This window comes from Colias croceus, chromosome 9 (genome assembly GCF_905220415.1).
Source record: "Colias croceus chromosome 9, ilColCroc2.1".
Classification (NCBI taxonomy): domain Eukaryota; kingdom Metazoa; phylum Arthropoda; class Insecta; order Lepidoptera; family Pieridae; genus Colias; species Colias croceus.
Window position 1 is genome coordinate 11,124,764 of NC_059545.1, and position 23,606 is coordinate 11,148,369.

The 23,606-nt window shown below is 33.1% G+C and overlaps 1 protein-coding gene across 2 annotated transcripts in view; it reads left to right on the top strand.

The window, feature by feature from the left end:
• LOC123694342 (low-density lipoprotein receptor-related protein 2) overlaps positions 1–23,606 on the top strand; it is a 140,009-nt gene that overhangs the window by 91,122 nt on the left and 25,281 nt on the right. For both annotated transcript variants that reach the window (XM_045639751.1, XM_045639752.1), the window contains exons 2-3: positions 9,296–9,415; positions 19,988–20,119. In XM_045639751.1, the coding sequence (XP_045495707.1) occupies positions 9,296–9,415; positions 19,988–20,119 (252 nt within the window). The remainder of the gene's footprint in view (positions 1–9,295; positions 9,416–19,987; positions 20,120–23,606) is intronic.

The window sequence follows — 23,606 nt, forward strand, 5'->3', positions numbered from 1 at the left end:
TTATTTCTGTATTCCTTTATAAAAATATACGATTCTTAAAGGATTAAATGAATTGCGGCAACTTTCGGTACATTTCATCGCGCAAGAATAATAAATATAAAATACGCTTTTAATTAACCAGTATATAAATTGTATTTATAAAACTTCTGCATTTTCTCTTCACGTATGCTGGAGGTAATTAAATCCGATGTTTTATATTGCATTCATAACATTTATATTCGATTAAATTTTCGAATAAATATATTATATGTTTATCTATTTAAATTCATTTTATCGCTACGATCCAGAGCGATTATCGGCTAATTTAAACTAAGCTTTTACCAAAATGTTCGAAGATATGTGACATTAATTACAAATCAGCACTTGACCTGCGCGATTATAACAATATGTTATATTATATATATGTATATATTATGACATTATCAATAAGTTGCAAACATACCACCTTGTAGTAACGAACACAATTCAAATAATAGAATCCCCTTAGCTCCCCTCTAAAAAGAAAAGAATTCAATTCCAAGCCACAATTCGCTCAGCATATTTATACAGGTCCGAGATTAATTGCAATTTAAATTATTTTATGGGATACTTATGTGCCACTGGGGCCGGGTATCCGCTGGGAACTGTTAAATTATTGGCCGTTATCAATTCCGACCCTTCACTCGGTATCGCCGATAAATATTTCAGATTTATCCGCACTTTTATTCAGGAAATTGTTTAACTTCACCTATTTTATGAGTCCTATCTTATTATAGGAACCAGTGTTATCATGATATGGTTCGAAAGAAAAGTAAGAAATATCCGACATAATCTGACCACTATACTAGCAAAAATCACAACGTAGATGCTTTAATTTCGAACTGTTCATTCATTTAATAATGTGCACAATAAACGAATTACCAATATGACAATGCATTTTATTATCATTAAGCGGAACGCATTAAAATATAATCCAATAAATGGCAAATGCGATAATTCCCCACACTTATGTACGAAGTTCGCAACACTGATCCGCGGGTAACCGGCTTTAAAACGTCATTACGATTTATTGCCGTCCCGAGTCATCACGGATAACTGTCCCCGGCGTATAATATCACATAACGGGTAATTTCCATATTCCCGGAAATATAAAACTCCCGGGATAACGTTATCCGAGTCGATTCGAGAAAGTTCGGGTCCCTTTTTAAATTCTTCGCAAATTATGCATGTCAAAATGTGCTGTCTAAGTTTGTGGATTTGCGGAATTTAAAAGTTGTGAAATAATTTTATTGCCTCGTGAAGGCCGTGACGGTTCTGTGGGGTGCTCATAGCGTGCATTTTACTTAAAACGGATTTTTATAACGATAACTGTTGCTATGGGAGCTTTGTCTTAATAATTTGGGAGGGATAACTTTTTATGGACGATTCGGATGAGGAAGCAAATGGAACAAGTTCAACAGTTTGACAGAGACATTATCTTCACCAACACCTTCACAGTTACACACATAAATTACATTGAATATATGCGCTTTGATTGTTCAGCCGTTTAATTTATATTTAATTTTAAAGTAAATGCTGGATACATTTACTTAGGTGTTGATAATTGAAATATTGGTTAGGAAATGGTATGTAGGTGCTAATAAAAATCGATAGACTTGACTTTTGTTTTATTTGGGTGTTAAAAGGCATATGTGTGCTTAAATCTTAGGCTTAAATAAAAATAATTTATAAATCATCATTCGATGTTTAAATAACAAAGAGTTTGGTACCCAGAAATTCGTTATTTACCTAAACAACAAAAATCACAGTTACTCAGAAAAGTCAAAGCGATTATAACATTTCGATAACCTTTTCACACCTAACTTCCGAAACCCAATCTTCAAGGAAGCTTTCTTCAATTACATCTGTCCTTTTTCCGCTGCAGTATTTCCGATATATGTGTCTCATTTCAGCACAATACAGCCTCCGAGTAACGAAATTTAAAAACAATCCCACGAGTCGCGACACAATTTTGTCTGCGAGATTGTTACGCAATTTTTCTTGACGTATTGAGGTTATAGTGATGCTCGATTAGCGATTTCAGTAAATGCATGCAATCGAACATAAACTTTGTAAGTGTAGAGTTAGGTGCAGTTTACCTTATCGGATATATTTTGTTTTGAAATGAAGTTTACCTAAAAGCTGTTCTTTCACACAATATTTAAAATTTATTTTTAAAGAAACCTAGTTGATTGGCCGTACGATACTAACAAAGTTTCTAAACGGCACAACAGATAATACTAAAATTTCAAAACGAGTCACTTGATTGCCACATTCATCTTTTTTTATTTCACTTAGGTAAGTGTTTAAATGCGTGCAGTGTGCACCTCTCCCCCGTCTCATTGAACGAAATCATAAGTTGGAAAACTCAGCACAATTGGAAACATAGATACACTACAATCCTTGTTACTGTTTTACATAACTAGTTTGTACCTATAGCTCTACTAGCTTTTTGCCCGCCGAAATTCCCATTGCAAATTTCTTTTTGCATCTAGATAACTGCTTGCTTTCGACCAGCGGCTTCGCTCGATTTGTCCAAACTTAATTAATGAATGAATATATGATATATAAAAAACCTTTATCGAGAACGACTGCAACTACTATAAACCTCATAAAAATGTTTTAAAAACCTAAGCATACCTATGTATGCTTATAGGTGCGGACAAAGAGCGAAAAGCGACAGTTTTCAACAACGTAAGGATGGTAATGACATTTTCGCCCTGCTAGTTCTGAAAGTATTAGCAATACGAGGTGTAATTGTAACAATTAATTGTTATAAAACTCGATAGTCTACCACAGAGCTGGGGCACTGGGGGCTGGCGATGTGCCAAACGGATATACGCTAAACTTGCGTTCCGCTGGATGATCATATCTCCATCTGTCATGCATTGAACTCAATAAGGAGTGGGATCGATCTATTGTTTACGGTCAATGGATCAGTATTCAGACCTCTTAAATACACATGTCATTATTATAATGAACCTTTTTCTTTCTGATGTATCTACAAGGATCTTTAGGAATAGGCTTCGATCGCAAAATTAAGTTTTTTTTAATAACAAGTAAGTATATTTTAGTGCTGCATCCCCCCTTCCTATCAATCAAATTCATTCTTGAAATGTTTAGTGTACTTATTATTTTGGCAAAATCAATAGACCGACAATAACTTTCTTACAATTCCGTTTCAATTAACAAGAATAAAAGGTATCATATAAATGAACAGACGTATCATTAATCCATATTAGCCATTAACAAAGAAACGACTCCAATTTCGTAGATGCAGCCCGCCCGAAGCGATATGGACTTATAATTCAATTCTACCCTCATTTACTTTCATACACGTACAAATGAAAAACTGCGCTATTTGGATTTGAATATTGGTCGAATTTTCTTAGAATTTAGTTTCTTGCTAGCTTGGTAACTTTGTATTGTAAATTCAATTCATAGGAACTGCATGGATTTAGATCTAATATGATATCTTTAGATTATCTTGTTTTGAAAGGTTACTTATTTTCATATGATATCCGTTTTGTGATGGTATATTATTATATAATGCAGTTAAAAAATTAAAGTTAGTTCAATTCAATTATTAAAAACTATAGGTATAAAAATATTTTTCAAACATAAAATTGCTTCTTAAAATTAATTATTTCTTATCAGAACGCATATTACTATTTTCTAAATAGCTTCACAAACGTAGAATCAGTGAAATTCTTTCAAACATTTAATACGTATGTCGATAAAGCTTAAAATCGCGTAGCAAGAGTAAAAGCTAACGAGGTGGATAACTCGCGAAGACGTCAGGCTTGTTATGGGATAACGAGTTTTATGATATTGTTATGGTCCGGTCGTTGCTATTACTTTAATAAATTATTACATACAAACTGAACAAGTTCATAATTAGGACAGATTTTATGTGTCCATTGTTTGGGAACTCATATTTTTCATATTTTAATTATGAATTTTAAAGTCTATGAAACGAATTTTGTTTCAGATATAGGTTTTTAACACAAGCTTTTAACAATATTCAATATTTGGTAATTATATTAAGAAAAATCATAAGGAGAATATTTTTTAATACATTTTTTTTTGAAATAAGCATAACAGTCGGGTTTATTGATACATCTATACATATAATAAATCTGTAGAAGGGTCAATTCTGTACATTGAAAATATTAAAAAAATAAATAGCAGGGGGTGTTACTGGATCGATACCAAACCCAAATATGTGATTAAAAAAATTTTTGTCTGTCTGTCTGTCTGTATGTGAAGTTATCACGTGAAAACTACCGGTTCGATTTCGATGAAACTTGGTATAATTATACCTTATTATCCTGGGCGTAAAATAGGATACTTTTTATCCTGGAAAAATACGTAGAAAAAAAAATAATCTTAATTTTTCAGTTTTATCCATAGACGTTGTTCCGTAGAACTGCGAACACACGTTGCGTAACATTATAGGCCTAGCCGTATTTGGGTTCAATAGATATTTATAAGATGTCATTGTCAGAGTTATTCAAAATGGAGAAATAAACCATCCACGCGAAGACCGACATCCGCGCGGACGGAGTCGCGGGCGGAAGCTTCTCATAGAAGTTTCTCATAAATCTATACATATAATAAATCTGTATAAGGGTCAATTCTGTACATTGAAAATATTGAAAAAATAAATAGCAGGGGGTGTTACTGGATCGATACCAAACCCAAATATGTGATTAAAAAAATTTTTGTCTGTCTGTCTGTCTGTCTGTCTGTCTGTCTGTATGTGAAGGCATCACGTGAAAACTAACGGTTCGATTTCGATGAAACTTGGTATAATTATACCTTATTATCCTGGGCGTAAAATAGGATACTTTTTATCCTGAAAAAATACGTAGAAAAAAATTAATCTTAATTTTTCAGTTTTATCCATAGACGTTGTTCCGTAGAACCGCGAACACACGTTGCGTATTATTATAGGCCTAGCCGTATTTGGGAATTGGGTCCAATAGATATTTATAAGATTTTATTGTCAGAGGTACCTACACAAAATGGAGAAATAAACCATCCACGCGAAGACCGACATCCGCGCGGACGGAGTCGCGGGCGGAAGCTTCTCATAGAAGTTTCTCATAAATCTATACATATAATAAATCTGTAGAAGGGTCAATTCTGTACATTGAAAATATTGAAAAAATAAATAGCAGGGGGTGTTACTGGATCGATACCAAACCCAAATATGTGATTAAAAAATTTTTTGTCTGTCTGTCTGTCTGTCTGTCTGTCTGTCTGTATGTGAAGGCATCACGTGAAAACTAACGGTTCGATTTCGATGAAACTTGGTATAATTATACCTTATTATCCTGGGCGTAAAATAGGATACTTTTTATCCTGAAAAAATACGTAGAAAAAAATTAATCTTAATTTTTCAGTTTTATCCATAGACGTTGTTCCGTAGAACCGCGAACACACGTTGCGTATTATTATAGGCCTAGCCGTATTTGGGAATTGGGTCCAATAGATATTTATAAGATTTTATTGTCAGAGGTACCTACTCAAAATGGAGAAATAAACCATCCACGCGAAGACCGACATCCGCGCGGACGGAGTCGCGGGCGGAAGCTAGTCTATACATATAATAAATCTGTAGAAGGGTCAATTCTGTACATTGAAAATATTGAAAAAATAAATAGCAGGGGGTGTTACTGGATCGATACCAAACCCAAATATGTGATTAAAAAAATTTTTGTCTGTCTGTCTGTCTGTCTGTCTGTCTGTCTGTCTGTCTGTCTGTATGTGAAGACATCACGTGAAAACTACCGGTTCGATTTCGATGAAACTTGGTATAATTATACCTTATTATCCTGGGCGTAAAATAGGATACTTTTTATCCTGGAAAAATACGTAGAAAAAAAATAATCTTAATTTTTCAGTTATCCATAGACGTTGTTCTGTAGAACCGCGAACACACGTTGCGTATTATTATAGGCCTAGCCGTATTTGGGTCCAATAGATATTTATAAGATGTCATTGCCAGAGTTACTCAAAATGGAGAAATAAACCATCCACGCGAAGACCGACATCCGCGCGGACGGAGTCGCGGGCGGAAGCTAGTCTATAATATAAAAATGAATCGCAAAATGTGTTGGTAAGCGCATAGCTCGAGAACAACTGAACCGACTTCGTTAATTTTTTTATTACATTTCTTGAAGTACGAGGATGGTTCTTATGGAGAGAAAACGTAAAAATGTACCACGGGCGAAGCCGGGGCGGACCGCTAGTTTTTTAATATAAAATTGTCAAGTAATTGTTTGGTACAAAATAACATTTTATTTTTCCGGCTATTTTGTCTATAACCAAAAATTCAGGTAATGCAAGTACAACTATTAAGTGCATTAGTACAAAAATATCGCCGATTAGCGCATAGTTCACTGCGCGTTATATTCGTACAATGGGAGCTCAGCACGCGTCGGAATGCGCAATGTACAACTAACAGGAATTCTACTAATTCGTACGATGCGATGTAGGAAATTTTTGCCCTGCTATTTCTATTTATAATTTTATTTTTACAAACATGTTACAATATAGCATGTTTGTAAAAATAAAATAAAAAGAGGTATAACTATTAACTCACTCAAGCAAATATTTTAATTGAAAAGTGTAATATTTATACTCGTCTAAAAATATTATTGCATAAAGCCTTCACAATTAAAACTCTTTAGTTATCTTGTGTTTTATACTATCCGCTGAAAAATAAAAAATCCTTCATATGTAAACAATAGCACACAATAGTATTTTTATAAATGGACATTCGGCAGCAAACTCAAACTGAAATGTTCTATATTCGTGCTAACTTTTCACCTTTTTTTAAAGCAGGATTTATTTTATATCTTTATAGGAATATCTATAATAATGGCTATATTAAACATGGTTTTCCCTAACCCCTTACCCTTATTCAAACGCGAGCCTGTGGAGGAGTTAACAAAAAAGTAAGATACGTTCCTGGGTAATTTTGGGTCGTAGATTTCAAAAATGCACACAAAAGAGGGGTTAGTGGGGGGGAAGTAACCTTTTTTTGGTGGGAAGTATATATCCCGTCATCTGTTCTCTCTTGTAAAAAGGTTGGAAAGGTGGGAACTATAGCTCCCAGTGTCCTAGTATGACACCAATATTTTCAAACACTAGCTAGTTGCCCTGACTCCACTTGTGAATTAAATATTATCGTAAAAAATTATATAGATCATATTTTTTAATAAAGCAGTTGAAAGTACTCATCAATGCAAGTTTCTTTTACTAAGGGAAGAATTCGGGAATTGAAATTGATTGACTTCAACATAAACAAGGCATTTTTCTAAAACAAAATAAAAGCAATAGGTAAATACTAATATATTGAGATAAGATGTCTAATTATCTGATCAGGAAATAATGAATCATAATAAATAAGTTGCTTAAACCAACTAAAAAAGATTATTTAGACACACGGATTTTATATATAGAATTTTCAAATGTCGTGTGCAGTGAAGAACACTGGGATGATATCTTCCCACTTATAGACTTAATTTCAACCGACTCTACCAAGGTATAAACGAAAGATTCTGGGCATATTTTTACGTTTCACGCAACCGTAATATAGTCTAGTTTACATAGCTAAAACTCAAATCTACTTATCTAATTTTTTTTCAGCACTACACAAAAAACTAAAAAATAACGGTCGTTTTCGGTGGCAAAATCACGTCACCTGACTTTGACGTGTCTTTACCATGACATGTAATAATTCTCTGAAAAGTGTTTCCATGAAAAAAAGTTCTCTGAAATGTTAAGATTGCGTAGATAAATATTACACTGCATTAGGTTTAAGCATATAAAAATAAAACACGATTTACTTCAATCTGAGACGTGGGAAGTATAGCTCCCAGCGTTTTAATAAGGGTTAATAAAACTAAAACGTTAAAAATTAGGTACTACAGGATGTCACCACCTCAACACGGTAACTATAAAATGTTATACTCGTCTATGGGCAGATGCTTTGAATTACTTGTACAATGTATCGGGTTACGTCTACGAGTTTAATTTTGTTTTACAAGGAACTTTATAGGAAAAGCGTTTATGTTTTCCTTTGTGTCTAGTCTTTTCATAAATGTTTTAGCTTCCTGGTATAGAAAATTGACCGTTTGCAAATTATAAGAGCTTAATGAAGTGCATATGAATAATAACAAAATAATTATTGTTAAAATGTTTGTTCCGGTTAATACCTAAAACGACTCGACGGCTATACAAGATATATTAGAATACATGTTTTTACTTTTTTGTTGTGGTATAGGATGGTACGCTTTGGGAATAGTCGGGATAAATAGATATTAATTAATACATAGAAAATATAAGCCACAATCAATCTTATTTCGTATACAACCACCCAAACCCCTTCATTTGTCACGTTATTTTGCCGTCGCATCGTATACACATTTGCTGAGCTAAAGTTAAATTAGCTACACTAATTTGTAGCAAGGACTATTGTTTGTTTGTGTGTAACTCGGTACCTCCGTCACCGGGAGTGGCAGGGCGTGTTTGCTTCTGTTATAGTAATTACACGGAATTTGTCTTCTCGTTTAACGTAAGAAGTTATAGCATTTGTTTTACTTATACACTTAAACAGTTTCTTTATAGGATCTTTTTCATAGCTGTATGAAATATCAATCTTTGTAAGTAGTATAAAGATATATATAAAGGCTTCTAAAGTGAGTCTTTGGATAAATAAATGTTCAACTTTGAGTGTATTTATGGCTTTTTTATTATTGTAATCTCACACAGACCTTTTTCTATAACTTATTCTACTATTATTTAGGCAATAAAAGTATCACAGATACAATGATAGCCAACATTTATTTACTCTTGATAGACTCGCTACGAATCTTACCTTATGTTTTATTCAATAGAAATCAGAATGAAAAATGATTGGTACTGTAAGTCTTCAATGTTGAATACTGTTGAATATTATCTAAAATATTTAAGTGCTATAAACCATGACAGCTTTTTGTAGTTTTATTTGGAGCTTAGAAAAATACTTTTGTGCTTTATAGAATAACAATCAAACTTTAAGTTACGCATATTTTGTGCTACCAAGACATGTGTATATGTACTTTACTATTGTTATGTAATTAATACAGTCAGTATGTTTGTACTCTTTCGGGTGTGTTTACTAAAAAATTACCCATTATTTTATGTGTATCTATAATTATTATCTTTTCGTGTGTGAATAATATACCTTAAACTATTCATTAATTAATTGTTATTTTGTCCACAGGCGACACAATATGCCCAAACGGAATGTTCCGATGTTCAGACGGCAAGTGCATCCCCGCGCTTTGGGTGTGCAACTACCAACAGGACTGCGAGAGGGGGGAGGACGAGCTGCAGTCTTGCCGTGAGTACCTAGCTTTATTTTTTATTTTTTTGTGTTCTGATGCAAATGAACATTTGTATGTTACGTCTCTGTAAAGGGAGTTAATTGCGAACATTCTTAGAGTGAGTTCTATTATTAAGAAATTAAGAATTTTTAAACGCGATTTATTCATTATAATATTACCAAACAAGAAAATACTATTAACTTATTCTGTGTGCACTTCAGACCCGGTTTCTTCTGGATTCTAAGTAAATGTCACGAGAAGAATTATCTTTATTTTCCATATTACCTATCTCCTTCGTCTTTTTTCTTGGATTTCGAAATATATTGCACTTTATATTATGTTATGTCGTGTATGTTTTCGAAAATCTTGTAGCAATAATCCAAATTAGACGAACAATTAACAGATTATTAAATCGAAAATTGAATCGAAATTGAAATTATGATTTCATTTAGAGAATTCTTCTACCCTAATCCTTTTTAGTAACAATGGGAAACGTATGCTCGACCAAAAACTAATCCTCTGACATTTATATACGACTTCCCAGTCTGTCTGTCCGTCACAGATGTCCACTGCGATGCAAGGACGAAAATTCGAAAAATCACGCAAACTGAAGCTCTTTATTCCCGCGCTTTTGTTGCGCGTGACAGCTGACAGTCGTTTTGACGCGTTTTCGCGCCATCAGAAAAAATGTATGACAGCTGAAATAGAGCGATGTCAAATATACGTCTACATCAAGGTCTACATCAAGGTCTACATTGATAGGACAGGGAATCTCAATGTTTAATTTGTGCACAAAATACACCTGTAGACAATAACTTTTTAGTAAAATATGTTGAATGTACTAATGTTTCCTGAAGAAGAAAAAATGACTATACCTACATGGAGTAAAATATCTTGTCATACTACAAAACTGGGATTCATTGAATCAAGCATTGAATAAGTGTTTTACTTTGACTATATTGCTAAATGGTAAAGGTAATATCTTAGGGTAATGAAATTGAACCTAAACTGTGATTCACATTTGCCTTGTGAGTATTAGGAAAAAATTAAGTTTGCTCCATTCCTGATCGTTTGATATTTCCTTACTTAGATTTCCTTATATGACGAATAGGTACGGCTGGGTGAGAATATAAAGATGGCGCAAATGTCAATCATGAATCATGATCTGTCAACCCTTTGTCGTTTAGGTAATATATTATCTATGTTCTACGCTAAACGATTTTTTCGCATTCCCTTTGATGATATGACCTTACATCTTTTTTGTCAACCTCCCTATTAGTTATTACTAATTACACAATTTAAACATATTTAGAAATATTCAATGGAAAACGTTTTTAAAATCGGTTGTTAAAGCTGCTGTAAGACACATATGCAAGCTACATTCCCTAACGTCGGTTGCCTTTTAATTAAGAAATCAACGGATCATGAACAATTCAACAAAACATTTGTAATCTTCTTAAAAAAACTGTGCAAATAATACCTAAAATCTAATAGTTCTAATAATATTATCGTTCAATTTTAAATAAAATTTACACTGAAAAAGATTTCACTTACCCTGCATTTATATCAAATATTTCCTTTCACCGGCATTTATCATCCGATTCAGCGGGGATTGTTTAGCTTTAGCAAAACAACGTTGAAACAATTATTTTGAACACGGACAGGGCATTGAGTGATTAAACAATAACCCGATCCAATCATTTAACCCGTCGAGCGTGAATTCAATCACGGCTGATAAGAGCCCTACACCTGTAGGGTTGTAAAAACCCGACCATGTACTGTACGTATTGCCGCAGCCACACATTCGACGAGTGGTATGGGAAGTATAATAGAGAAGTGAAATTAACCGTCTATTTACACTCAACGATTCGACTAGTCCATCGCTCACCAATGCACTAGTTGAATTCAACGGCTAAACAGTCTTATTGATAAGAATAAATTCTTTTCTTTGAAGTTTAAAAAAAATATTTTTGGTTTACAAGACTAATTTTGAATTTTAACTATAAAAATAAATGATAATATGTTTTTTAGTAATACTTTTTTAGGGAGTATAACTTTTGTAAGAAAGCATAAACATTTATTAATTGTTTTATTGAGATTAGAATTTGTTTTAAGAATTTATTTAATAATAGTTATTTATTTTAATGATAACACTAAATTATTATATCTAAATTACTAGATTTCCGCCCGCGGCTTCGCCCGCGTTTTCAAAGGAAAACCCGCATAGTTCCCGTTCCCGTGGGATTTCCGGGATAAAACCTACCCTATGTGTTTATCCAAGTTACCTTCAATATACGTGTGCTAAATTTCATTGTTATCGGTTCAGTAGTATTTGCGTGAATGAGTAACAAACACACATACACACACACATCCTCACAAACTTTCGTATTTATAATATTAGTAGGATTAAAACTGCTTTTTATCTCTCTGATAATTTTTTTTAATTTATGTATCAAATTAAATACTTAATTAAATAAATAATAATATTACCTTCAGAATCGCCTAACAACGATTTAGAGAAATGCATACCATGTTTAAATATAAATTTATAGTTAAATCGTTTCTATCGCCTTAAATACGTATTTTATCATAATTTATCTATAATATTATTTTTTATTGACTTATCTAAATTTTCCTGACTTATAGAAATTTTCCCCACAAAGAGAAATTTTCCTGACGTATAGAAATTCTCTTGTCTTATCGAAATTTTCCCGACTTATGGATTTTTCCTGACTTATAGAAATTTTTGCGGCAAAGAGAAATTTTCCTGGCGTATATAATTTTCCTGACTTATACAAATTTTCCTGACGTATAAAAATTTTCCTGGCTTATAGAATTTTTCCTGACGTATAGAAATTTTCCGGACTTATGGAATTTTTCCTGACGTATAGAAATTTTCCGGACTTATGGAAATTTTCCTTTCTTACAGAAATTTTCCCGACTTATGGAATTTTTCCTGACGTATAGAAATTTTCCTGACGTATATAAATTTTCCTGGCGTATAGAAATTTTTCTGACGTATAGAAATTTTCCTGGCTTATAGAAATTTTCCTCACGTATAGAAATTTTCCTTGTTTATGGAAATTTTCCTGACGTAAAGAAATTTTCCTGGCGTATATAATTTTTCCTGACTTATACAAATTTTTCCGACGCATAGAAATTTTGCTGGCTTAAAGAAATTTTCCCGACGCATGGAATTTTTCCTGACGTATAGAATTTTTCCGGACTTCTGGAAATTTTCCTTTCTTATATAAATTTTCCCGACTTATGGAATTTTTCCTGGTGTATAGAAATTTTTCTATCTTATCGAAATTTTCCTGGCTTATAGAAATTTTCCTCACGTATAGAAATTTTGCTGGCGTATAGAAATTTTCCTGGCGTATAGAAATTTTCCGGACTTATGGAAATTTTCCCGACTTATGGAATTTTTCCTGACGTATAGAAATTTTCCGGACTTATGGAAATTTTCCTTTCTTATAGAATTTTTCCCGACTGATGGATTTTTCCTGGGGCGTATAGAAATTTTCCTGACGTATATAAATTTTCCTTGTTTATAGAAATTTTCTTGGCGTATAGAAATTTTCCTGGCGTATAGAAATTTTCCTGACGTATAGAAACTTTCCTGGCTTATAGAAATTTTCCTAGCGTATAGAAATTTTCCTTGTTTATGGAAATTTTCCTGACGTATGGAAATTTTCGTAACTTATGGAAATTTTCCCGACTTATGGAATTTTTCCTTTCTTATAGAATTTTTCCCGACTTATGGATTTTTCCTGGCGTATATTAATTTCCCTGGCGTATATTAATTTCCCTGGCGTATAGAAATTTTCCTGACGTATAGAAATTTTCCTTGTTTATGGAAATTTTCCTGACGTATAGAATTTTTCCGGACTTTTGGAAATTTTCCCGACTTATGGAATTTTTCCTGACGTATAGAAATTTTCCGGACTTATGAAAATTTTCCTTTCTTATAGAATTTTTCCCGACTTATGGATTTTTCCTGACGTATATAAATTTTCCTGGCATATAGAAATTTTCCTGGCGTATAGAAATTTTTCTGGCGTATAGAAATTTTCCTGACGTATAAAAACTTTCCAGGCTTATAGAAATTTTCCTGTCGTATAGAAATTTTCCTCACGTATAGAAATTTTCCTTGTTTATGGAAATTTTCCTGACGTAAAGAAATTTTCCTGGCGTATATAATTTTTCCTGACTAATACAAATTTTTCCGACGCATAGAAATTTTGCTGGCTTAAAGAAATTTTCCCGACGCATGGAATTTTTCCTTACGTATAGAATTTTTCCGGACTTCTGGAAATTTTCCTTTCTTATATAAATTTTCCCGACTTATGGAATTTTTCCTGGTGTATAGAAAATTTTCTATCTTATCGAATTTTTCCCGACTTATGGATTTTTCCTGACGTATATAAATTTTCCTAGCGCATAGAAATTTTCCTGACGTATAGAAACTTTCCTGGCTTATAGAAATTTTCCGGACTTATGGAAATTTTCCTTTCTTATAGAATTTTTCCCGACTTATGGATTTTTCCTGGGGCGTATAGAAATTTTCCTGACGTATATAAATTTTCCTTGTTTATAGAAATTTTCCTGGCGTATAGAAATTTTCCTGACGTATAGAAACTTTCCTGGCTTTTGGAATTTTTCCTTTCTTATAGAATTTTTCCCGACTTATGGATTTTTCCTGGCGTATATAAATTTCCCTGGCGTATAGAAATTTTCCTGACGTATAGAAATTTTCCTTGTTTATGGAAATTTTCCTGACGTATAGAAATTTTCCGGACTTATGGAAATTTTCCCGACTTATGGAATTTTTCCTGACGTATAGAAATTTTCCTGACGTATAGAAATTTTCCTGACGTATAGAAACTTTCCTGGCTTATGGAATTTTTCCTTTCTTATAGAATTTTTCCCGACTTATGGATTTTTCCTGGCGTATATAAATTTCCCTGGCGTATAGAAATTTTCCTGACGTATTGAAATTTTCCTTGTTTATGGAAATTTTCCTGACGTATAGAAATTTTCCGGACTTATGGAATCCTTTCTCATAGAAATTTTCCTGACTTATGGAATTTTTCCTGACGTTTAGAAATTTTCTGGTCTTATGGAAATTTTCCTTTTTTATAGAATTTTTCCCGACTTATGGATTTTTCCTGGCGTATATAAATTTCCCTGGCATATAGAAATTTTCCTGGCGTATAGAAATTTTCCTGGCGTATAGAAATTTTCCTTGTTTATAGAAATTTTCCTGGCATATAGAAATTTTCCTGGCGTATAGAAATTTTCCTGACGTATAGAAACTTTCCTGGCTTATAGAAATTTTCCTAGCGTATAGAAATTTTCCTTGTTTATGGAAATTTCCCTGATGTATAGAAATTTTCCGAACTTATGGAAATTTTCCTTTCTCATAGAAATTTTCCTGACTTATGGAATTTTTCCTGACGTATAGAAATTTTCCGGACTTATGGAAATTTTCCTTTCTTATAGAATTTTTCCCGACTTATGGATTTTTCCTCACGTATAAAAATTTTCCTGGCTAATAGAAATTTTCCTGACTTATGGAATTTTTCCTGACGTATAGAAATTTTCTGGTCTTATGGAAATTTTCCTTTTTTATAGAATTTTTCCCGACTTATGGATTTTTCCTGGCGTATATAAATTTTCCTGACGTATAGAAATTTTCCGGACTTATGGAATTTTTCCCGACTTATGGATTTTTCCTCACGTATAAAAATTTTCCTGGCTAATAGAATTTTTCCTGGCGTATAGAAATTTTCCTGACGTATAGAAATTTCCGGACTTATAGAAATTTTGCTGGCTTATAGAAATTTTCCCGACGCATACAAATTTTCCTGACGTATAGAAACTTTCCTGGCTTATGGAATTTTTCCTTTCTTATAGAATTTTTCCCGACTTATGGATTTTTCCTGTCGTATATAAATTTCCCTGGCGTATAGAAATTTTCCTGACGTATAGAAATTTTCCTTGTTTATGGAAATTTTCCTGACGTATAGAAATTTTCCGGACTTATGGAAATTTTCCTTTCTCATAGAAATTTTCCTGACTTATGGAATTTTTCCTGACGTATAGAAATTTTCTGGTCTTATGGAAATTTTCCTTTTTATAGAATTTTTCCCGACTTATGGATTTTTCCTTGCGTATATAAATTTCCCTGGCGTATATAAATTTCCCTGGCGTATAGAAATTTTCCTGACGTATTGAAATTTTCCTTGTTTATGGAAATTTTCCTGACGTATAGAAATTTTCCGGACTTATGGAAATTTTCCTTTCTCATAGAAATTTTCCTGACTTATGGAATTTTTCCTGACGTATAGAAATTTTCTGGTCTTATGGAAATTTTCCTTTTTTATAGAATTTTTCCCGACTTATGGATTTTTCCTGGCGTATATAAATTTCCCTGGCGTATAGAAATTTTCCTGGCGTATAGAAATTTTCCGGACTTATGGAAATTTTCCTTTCTTATAGAATTTTTCCTGACTTACGGATTTTTCCAGACGTATATAAATTTTCCTTGTTAATAGAAATTTTCCTGGCGTATAGAAATTTTCCGGACTTATGGAAATTTTCCTTTCTTATAGAATTTTTCCTGACTTACGGATTTTTCCTGACGTATATAAATTTTACTTGTTTATAGAAATTTTCCTGGCATATAGAAATTTTCCTGGCGTATAGAAATTTTCCTTGTTTATAGAAATTTTCCTGGCATATAGAAATTTTCCTGGCGTATAGAAATTTTCCTGACGTATAGAAACTTTCCTGGCTTATAGAAATTTTCCTAGCGTATAGAAATTTTCCTTGTTTATGGAAATTTCCCTGATGTATAGAAATTTTCCGAACTTATGGAAATTTTCCTTTCTCATAGAAATTTTCCTGACTTATGGAATTTTTCCTGACGTATAGAAATTTTCCGGACTTATGGAAATTTTCCTTTCTTATAGAATTTTTCCCGACTTATGGATTTTTCCTCACGTATAAAAATTTTCCTGGCTAATAGAATTTTTCCTGGCGTATAGAAATTTTCCTGACGTATAGAAATTTCCGGACTTATAGAAATTTTGCTGGCTTATAGAAATTTTCCCGACGCATACAAATTTTCCTGACGTATAGAAATTTTCCTGACTTATAGAATTTTTCCTGACGGATGGAAATTTTCCTGGCTTATAGAAATTTTCCTCACGTATAGAAATTTTCCTTGTTTATAAAATTTTTTCCTGGCTTATCGTCATTTTTCCGTCAATCGAAATTTCCCTAACTATTGTTAAAATCTGTTGTTAAAATTGGAAATTTTTACTTTAATTAAAGTACTACCAACCACCTTCCTATTCCCACCCACATCCCGTACGCTATGCTCTCTATCCACAGGTCGCGCGTGCGCAGAATGGCTCAGTATCTGCATAGCTAGCGAACGTATAAACTCGCCCGGTCGTTGGGCGCTTTCACCAGGGCCCTGGAATTATGGAATTATTATTAATTTCATGAACAATATCATCATCATCATTTTGATTGAAAACAATTTTCATATATTTTTCTTTGCCCGCGGATTCCCCTGATGTTAAATTCTCATTAGTATGAGTCGTTTCACCGCTGTCAAAAGTCATCCATGGCCATGTCACATTAAAACGAATAAACACACTTTCGCATTTATAATATTACTAGAGGTCCGCCCCGGCTTCGCCCGTGGTACATATTTCGCAATAAAAGGTAGCCTATGTCCTTTCTCGGGTATCAAAATATCTCCATACCAAATTTTATGCAAATTGGTTCAGTAGTTTAGGCGTGATTGAGTAACAGACAGACAGACAAAGTTACTTTTGCATTTATAATATTAGTATGGATATTATTGGTATTTTTAGTTTTTAACTGTTGAATTTGAATTTTGTTTGTTTTTAGTTTGTGTGTAATTACGCGCGCGTATCGGTCGACCATATCAATCGTTGTCAATTCGTTTCAGTTTACACATGGACTAGTCGAAGATTTTAACTAGTTGAACGACTAGTTGATGAACGACATTTAACGATCTAGTCTCGTTGATAAAAAATACGTCGACGACCCATCCCTAGTGAAGAGCGTCGCGATTAATCGCGCGAGTAGAGCAGTGTGTGGCTGTGGTGTGTGGCCAGAGGGCAATGTCACCGCGAATAACGGCAGCGCGATGAGCAGGACGAGAAGCAGGACAGGAGCATAGTGTGGCTGTGGTATATAAATTATATACTACGTGTGTAGGCAACCCTTATTGACGTGTCTTGAGAAAGTTTCAAGGGATGAAATTAGATTTATTTTCGATTTTAGTTGTAATGATTGTAGGGTTCTCGTGTTTGATTTTATGGGGGTATATAATATATAATACATGTATAATATTATGTACGTACATAAAAAAATAAACGGGCCTAAAATTTAACCATTTAATTATATTATTGAAGTTGTTGTTTCACAAAGGGGCGCTCTACTACTGATGCTGGAATAGCTCTTTTGTCACATATATATAAAGCATGGGAAAATTCAAAGAATGCTTTAGGGATATTCTGTGACCTTTCTAAGGCTTTTGACAGTGTAGAACATACCACTCTATTACGGAAACTAAATTTTTATGGTATTAAAGGTTTATCTCAGGACCTCATAGCTTCATATCTTCAGAACAGGGTACAAACCGTTGTTGTTAATGGAGAGAAATCTCGCGGTGCGCCGATTAACATAGGTGTTCCGCAGGGATCTATCTTAGGACCGTTTTTGTTCTTAGTATATATTAATGACCTACCTTATTATTTGCAGGATATGTGTGAAATAGTACTGTTTGCAGATGATACCTCATTAATATTTAATGTGGATAGACATGACTCAAACGTTGACGAAGTAAACTCTGCTCTTTTACGCATATCCAATTGGTTCACTGCTAATAATTTATTATTAAATGCAAAAAAAACAAATTGTGTAGAATTTATCCTTCCAAATGTAAAAAAGGTAAAAAGGGATATTATTTTAAACGGGGAGGTATTATACCCTGTGGATTCTACTGTTTTTCTTGGATTGACACTAGATGAGAAGTTACAATGGGGGGCCCATGTTGCCGCCACCGCTGCTAAGCTTAGTTCAGCTGCATATGCAGTTCGAAGAATAAGGCATCTCACCGATGTAGACACGGCTAGATTGGTTTATTTTAGCTACTTTCATAGAATTATGTCCTATGGAATTCTTCTATGGGGCAGGGCTGCAGATATTGAAACTATATTTATATTACAGAAAAGAGCCATACGCTCTATATATAATTTACGTGCTAGGGACTCACTAAGAGATCTCTTTAAGAATACTGGTATCCTCACTGTACCATCACAGTATATATTTAATAATATTTTATATGTACACAAAAACGCAGACTTACACACAAGAGTAGGAGATAGACACTGTTATGGCACAAGGAACAGAAATAAAATTGAAATGCCATTTTACCGGTTAGCTAAAGTTAAAAATTCATTTATGGGTCAAGGTATACTTTTTTACAACAAAATTCCTCATAGTATTAAAGAGTTTAGTAGTGCTAAATTTAAGAATTATGTAAAAAACGTCTTAGTTCAGAGAGCCTATTACAGCATTAAGGAATATATGGAAGATAAAAACCCATGGAGGGTTGTCGCGTGAGAACCGCAGGACAGTTCTTTGGCATATTATGATAATATATACGTACGGTTACTTACATATTTTGTAAAATTAAATTGTAATACTGAAATGATTTAAAAGAGCAACTATGGAGTTTCTTGCCGATTCTTATCCATAGATACTGCTTTCCGAATCGGTGGTAAATGATAAAAATATGTATTGACGTTTCAAAAGTGCTTCTCGAAGAAGTCTAATTGAATAAATAAATGTTTGAGTTTGAGTTTGAGTTTGAGTTTGACGTTTCGATATAATGATGTCAAGGTCGTTTACAAAGATGAAATTCGGATAATAATTCGGGATATAATCAATCAGTTCAGGAAGATGCTACAATTGGGGAATGGAAAATTCAACGTTATAATTAATTTAGTATGAAATAATAATACCTACGTATTAATATTCTGTTTACCTATAAAGTTAATAAAACAATATTAACATAACTAAAATAGTATCGATTTTTCATTAGGACACCTACAGATCCTAGATTCAATCCTCACGTGTAACCACAGAACACATTCAACCTTAAAACAATATGCTAATAGTACCCTCACAAGTTTTGCATTCTCTCCATGCTCCCCTCCCCCCACTTGATTGATGGCTGACACTGATTGCAGGGCGACCTTTGTCCTAATGACGGTGTGCGATTGATACAGCCTCCGCTCTGAATATTTATTGAGTGCCAATGTACCGCCGTTACGTACGCGTTTTTATTTATTTCTTTGGCTTTTACCTGAGCGTTTATTGGTAATGTTGTTCTATTTCTGTGTTTGTAATTTACTCTGTTATGCGAATGCTTATGTTTGTACATCTGATTCACTGAATAGATTCTCACACATTCAAAAATCAAACAAAAGAAATATATTAATAATTAATTAGTAATTGTTGACAATCATCGTTTCCAGAGCCCCCGGAGTGCGAAGCGGGTCAGCTGACGTGTGGACAGTACGTGTGGAACAAGACATACTGCATCCCGCCGCACTACCGCTGTGACATGTACGTTGACTGCGTTGACGGCACCGACGAGGCGGATTGCAGTGAGTATACACCCTTATATGTGTGAGCGACGTGCGGATAGTATGTGTGAACAAGGCACAGTGTACCTCATCCAATGTTCATCAAAATCCACAGTTGACTAAAACATCCACTTTTTAATAGAACAAGAGAAAACGTTGAAAAAAGCAACCATGCCCATAAACGTTCATATCCGAAAATGTCACAGTAAACCTTTTATATAGTGTGTCGATAAAAAAAAACATTTAAATGAACCCCTTTGGTATCTTTAACAAGTACCTATCGTTTGCGGGAACGCACTGATTGAAACGTGCAATGTACGCTTCTTTGTTTGTGTGACACAAGGCAATATTAAAAACTGTATTAAACTAATCACTCTTGGTATGTCACATATTTAAAAGTGACATCAATTCAGTTAAATTGTTAATATTTAATAGTCAATTATTGAATTTACATAACTATATTTGAAATTAAGGCTAAAATTCTTCTACTCAAAAATAAATTATGATAGCTGTACTATAATATCGTATCAATATTAGTATTATGTGTAATAAATCAAATAGGTTATGAAAAATACATTGAAAATATCGGATTGTAAGAGCATGATTACTAATTGTAATCACCGTCGCTGGCTCAGTATAAAGCTCCCGTCACACGTCAAACGCACTGATTGCGTTACTGCGTCTTACATTGTGTGTAAGCGCCTTAATCATTTGCTGAATATGTTATTACATGATTGAATAATTTCCGGGTAATAGAAATTTGAAATATGTATCGGTATATGTTGCTATTTTGAGAAACATGGGAACTTTAATAACATACTTCTCATTTATTTTGAACATCGACAATTAACAAAGAATAATAAACTTAGTATCTATGTATTTATAAAAATGATATATAGGTTATAGGAGTTAAATACATAACGACTATTTTGTTTTTCCTAGCCTGTGTTTCAATAATTACGTAACAACAAAAACTTAATTTAAAATCCCAAAAACCAATTACTATAATTAGCAAAACTAACTATTATGATTAAAATTAAAGATAATTACGTCTGTGGTCAGTCGCAATACATTAAAATAAATTTAATAAGTCATATCAAGAAGCAGACGACTGCAAGTGACGGCTCTTCAGATGTCCCAAGTTTTAATTGCAAGGAAATTGAACTTTTATGCGCAGACTCCAATCCAAGCGCTTATTAATTAAGGGGGGTTAGGCGGTCAGCGAAAATTCAGCTATTCGGGCCTGAGGTAAGCGGTGAGGGGGTCTGCGTTTAGTATGGAATCAACGTGCTCGAAACTAAAAATCGTAAGCGCCATTCACATTTTTATCAAAAAGTGAATGAAAATATTTAGTATTTTCAAAATCTAAAACAGTCACGAAATCGACAAGGTAAATACCTATGTATTTGTGATTTTATACGAATTATTATCGTAAAATACGGTTGTAATGAGCATTTATATGATATTTTAGAGATAACTTCAGGATTTTTTTTTATCGAGCAAAATTTTTCCAATCGTGTTTTGGAAACAGTCATCCCATCACACATACGTTCTGTAATACATATTAGAAATTCCAGTGCGAAAAAACTTCAATATTTTCAATTATAGCTCATAGAAAACAGTCCATTTTGCCGTGTTCACCTACTAAGGGCCCTTAATTTTGTTTGTTTTGGACATATTCGAGCAGAATTGGGATTGGCACACTAGCTTCTATAAAAGTAGTGAAAAGTTGGTTAAATAGTAACAGTAAATAATTATTTTAAAAGTGCATGTTTGATTGTTTGACCACTATCATACATGATTAAAGTAAGAACTTATCGTATAATTTAAAAAAAAAAAGAAAATTTCTTCACAATTTTTCCTTTAACAGATGTTTTATCAAAATATTATGTGATTACATCTATACTAATATTATAAAGCTGAAGAGTTTGTTTGTTTGTTTGAACGCGCTAATTTCAGGATCTACTAGTCCGATTTTAAAAAAATATTTCGGTGTTAGATAGCCAATTTATCGAGGAAGGGCAGTAAGTTGTTAAATATGCATCGATTTAGTACCCACTTCGACAATTATTTATATCTATTTTTCTCGTTTCACATTCATCATAATGTTCCAGAATGAAGCGAAAATTTTTTGGTAAAACTCATTCAATTGAGCTATTTTTGGCGCAAAATTATTATATAATAAAATGTCATATTTCACGAGTACGCAGACAATGGACGGATTTCAATGTCGATATTTCTACTGAAGTCGTTTGATTTATTGTCAAGTATTTGATCGTCGTTTAAACTGTTGGAAATGGAAATAACCTTTCATTATTTTATTTTGGCAATTGGATGTAGAGTTATTGAATACGATAGTAAATAATTATTATAAAAAGGATAACTTCATAAGAACCTCAAAATTGGTTTTAAAATTTATAGACCGTATGTAACTAAATATTATGTAGAGTAAATATTAGATACATTAAATAATGAACATAAATCCTAACTCCTAACTATGACACACAAAAATATTCACGTCCATAAATCACGAAGCTATCTAACCCCTAGGTAAAAAAAAACTTAATTTTTTAGCTTCCCCAGTTTTGGGTACACTGTTTAAAAATATAAAATAATTGTAAACAAAAAGCAGCGCAGCAAAAAGTAAAACTAAAAGCAATTAAGTAAAAGCCGTTGACAAGACGTCGGCACTCCAGACCCTCGCAGTTGACCCGGAAACGTGGAAAGGTGAGCGTCGATAGCACATGTCATGCATAGTGTTGTTTTCATGCATAGGTGTACGAAAAGTTTAGTAGACGAAGTAATGTGGCTATAGAAAAGTGATTAAATAATGTGTTGCTACTAACTATCATGCGTAGTTACTATTTCTTTGTTCTTGACTGGACTCACTTTTGCACAACACAATCTATACGGTATATAACTGCGACGACTCAAATAAATTCAAAGGAAAACGACATAATATGTATTGAGAAAGTAAAAATTTTGTTACTGCACATAAAGTAACAGATTTGAAAACACAACTTTATTTAACAATTGTAACAGAAAGTTATGCGAGTAAGACATCATGGGATGACGAATGGACGTGCACCTTTATATTAAAGTTTGCAACGAGATTAGATGGGTTCATTTCCCAGTTCCAATTCGCTTGATTTCGACACAGAATTATGTACTTACTTTCCTTAATTGATATTTCTACATACCTATACCTACTTCAATATAATATGTATACTTGACTTGTTTATAATTATAAATATAAACGTATGAATTATAAATTATACCATAAATATTCGTAGTAGTAAGAAAAAATATTTAAGAATACGGATAACTTTTTGTTTTTCTTATATTATTGATGTTAATTACTCAAACATGTTTTGTCTTTATGACCATGTTCCCTGTTGTCACCTTCTAATTTTTAAATCTGTAAATAAATACATAACAATGAGGAAAAGTGAACTAAAAGTATCATATTTTATAAGCGTCGCGGGATTTATTAAATCCACTCAAAGTA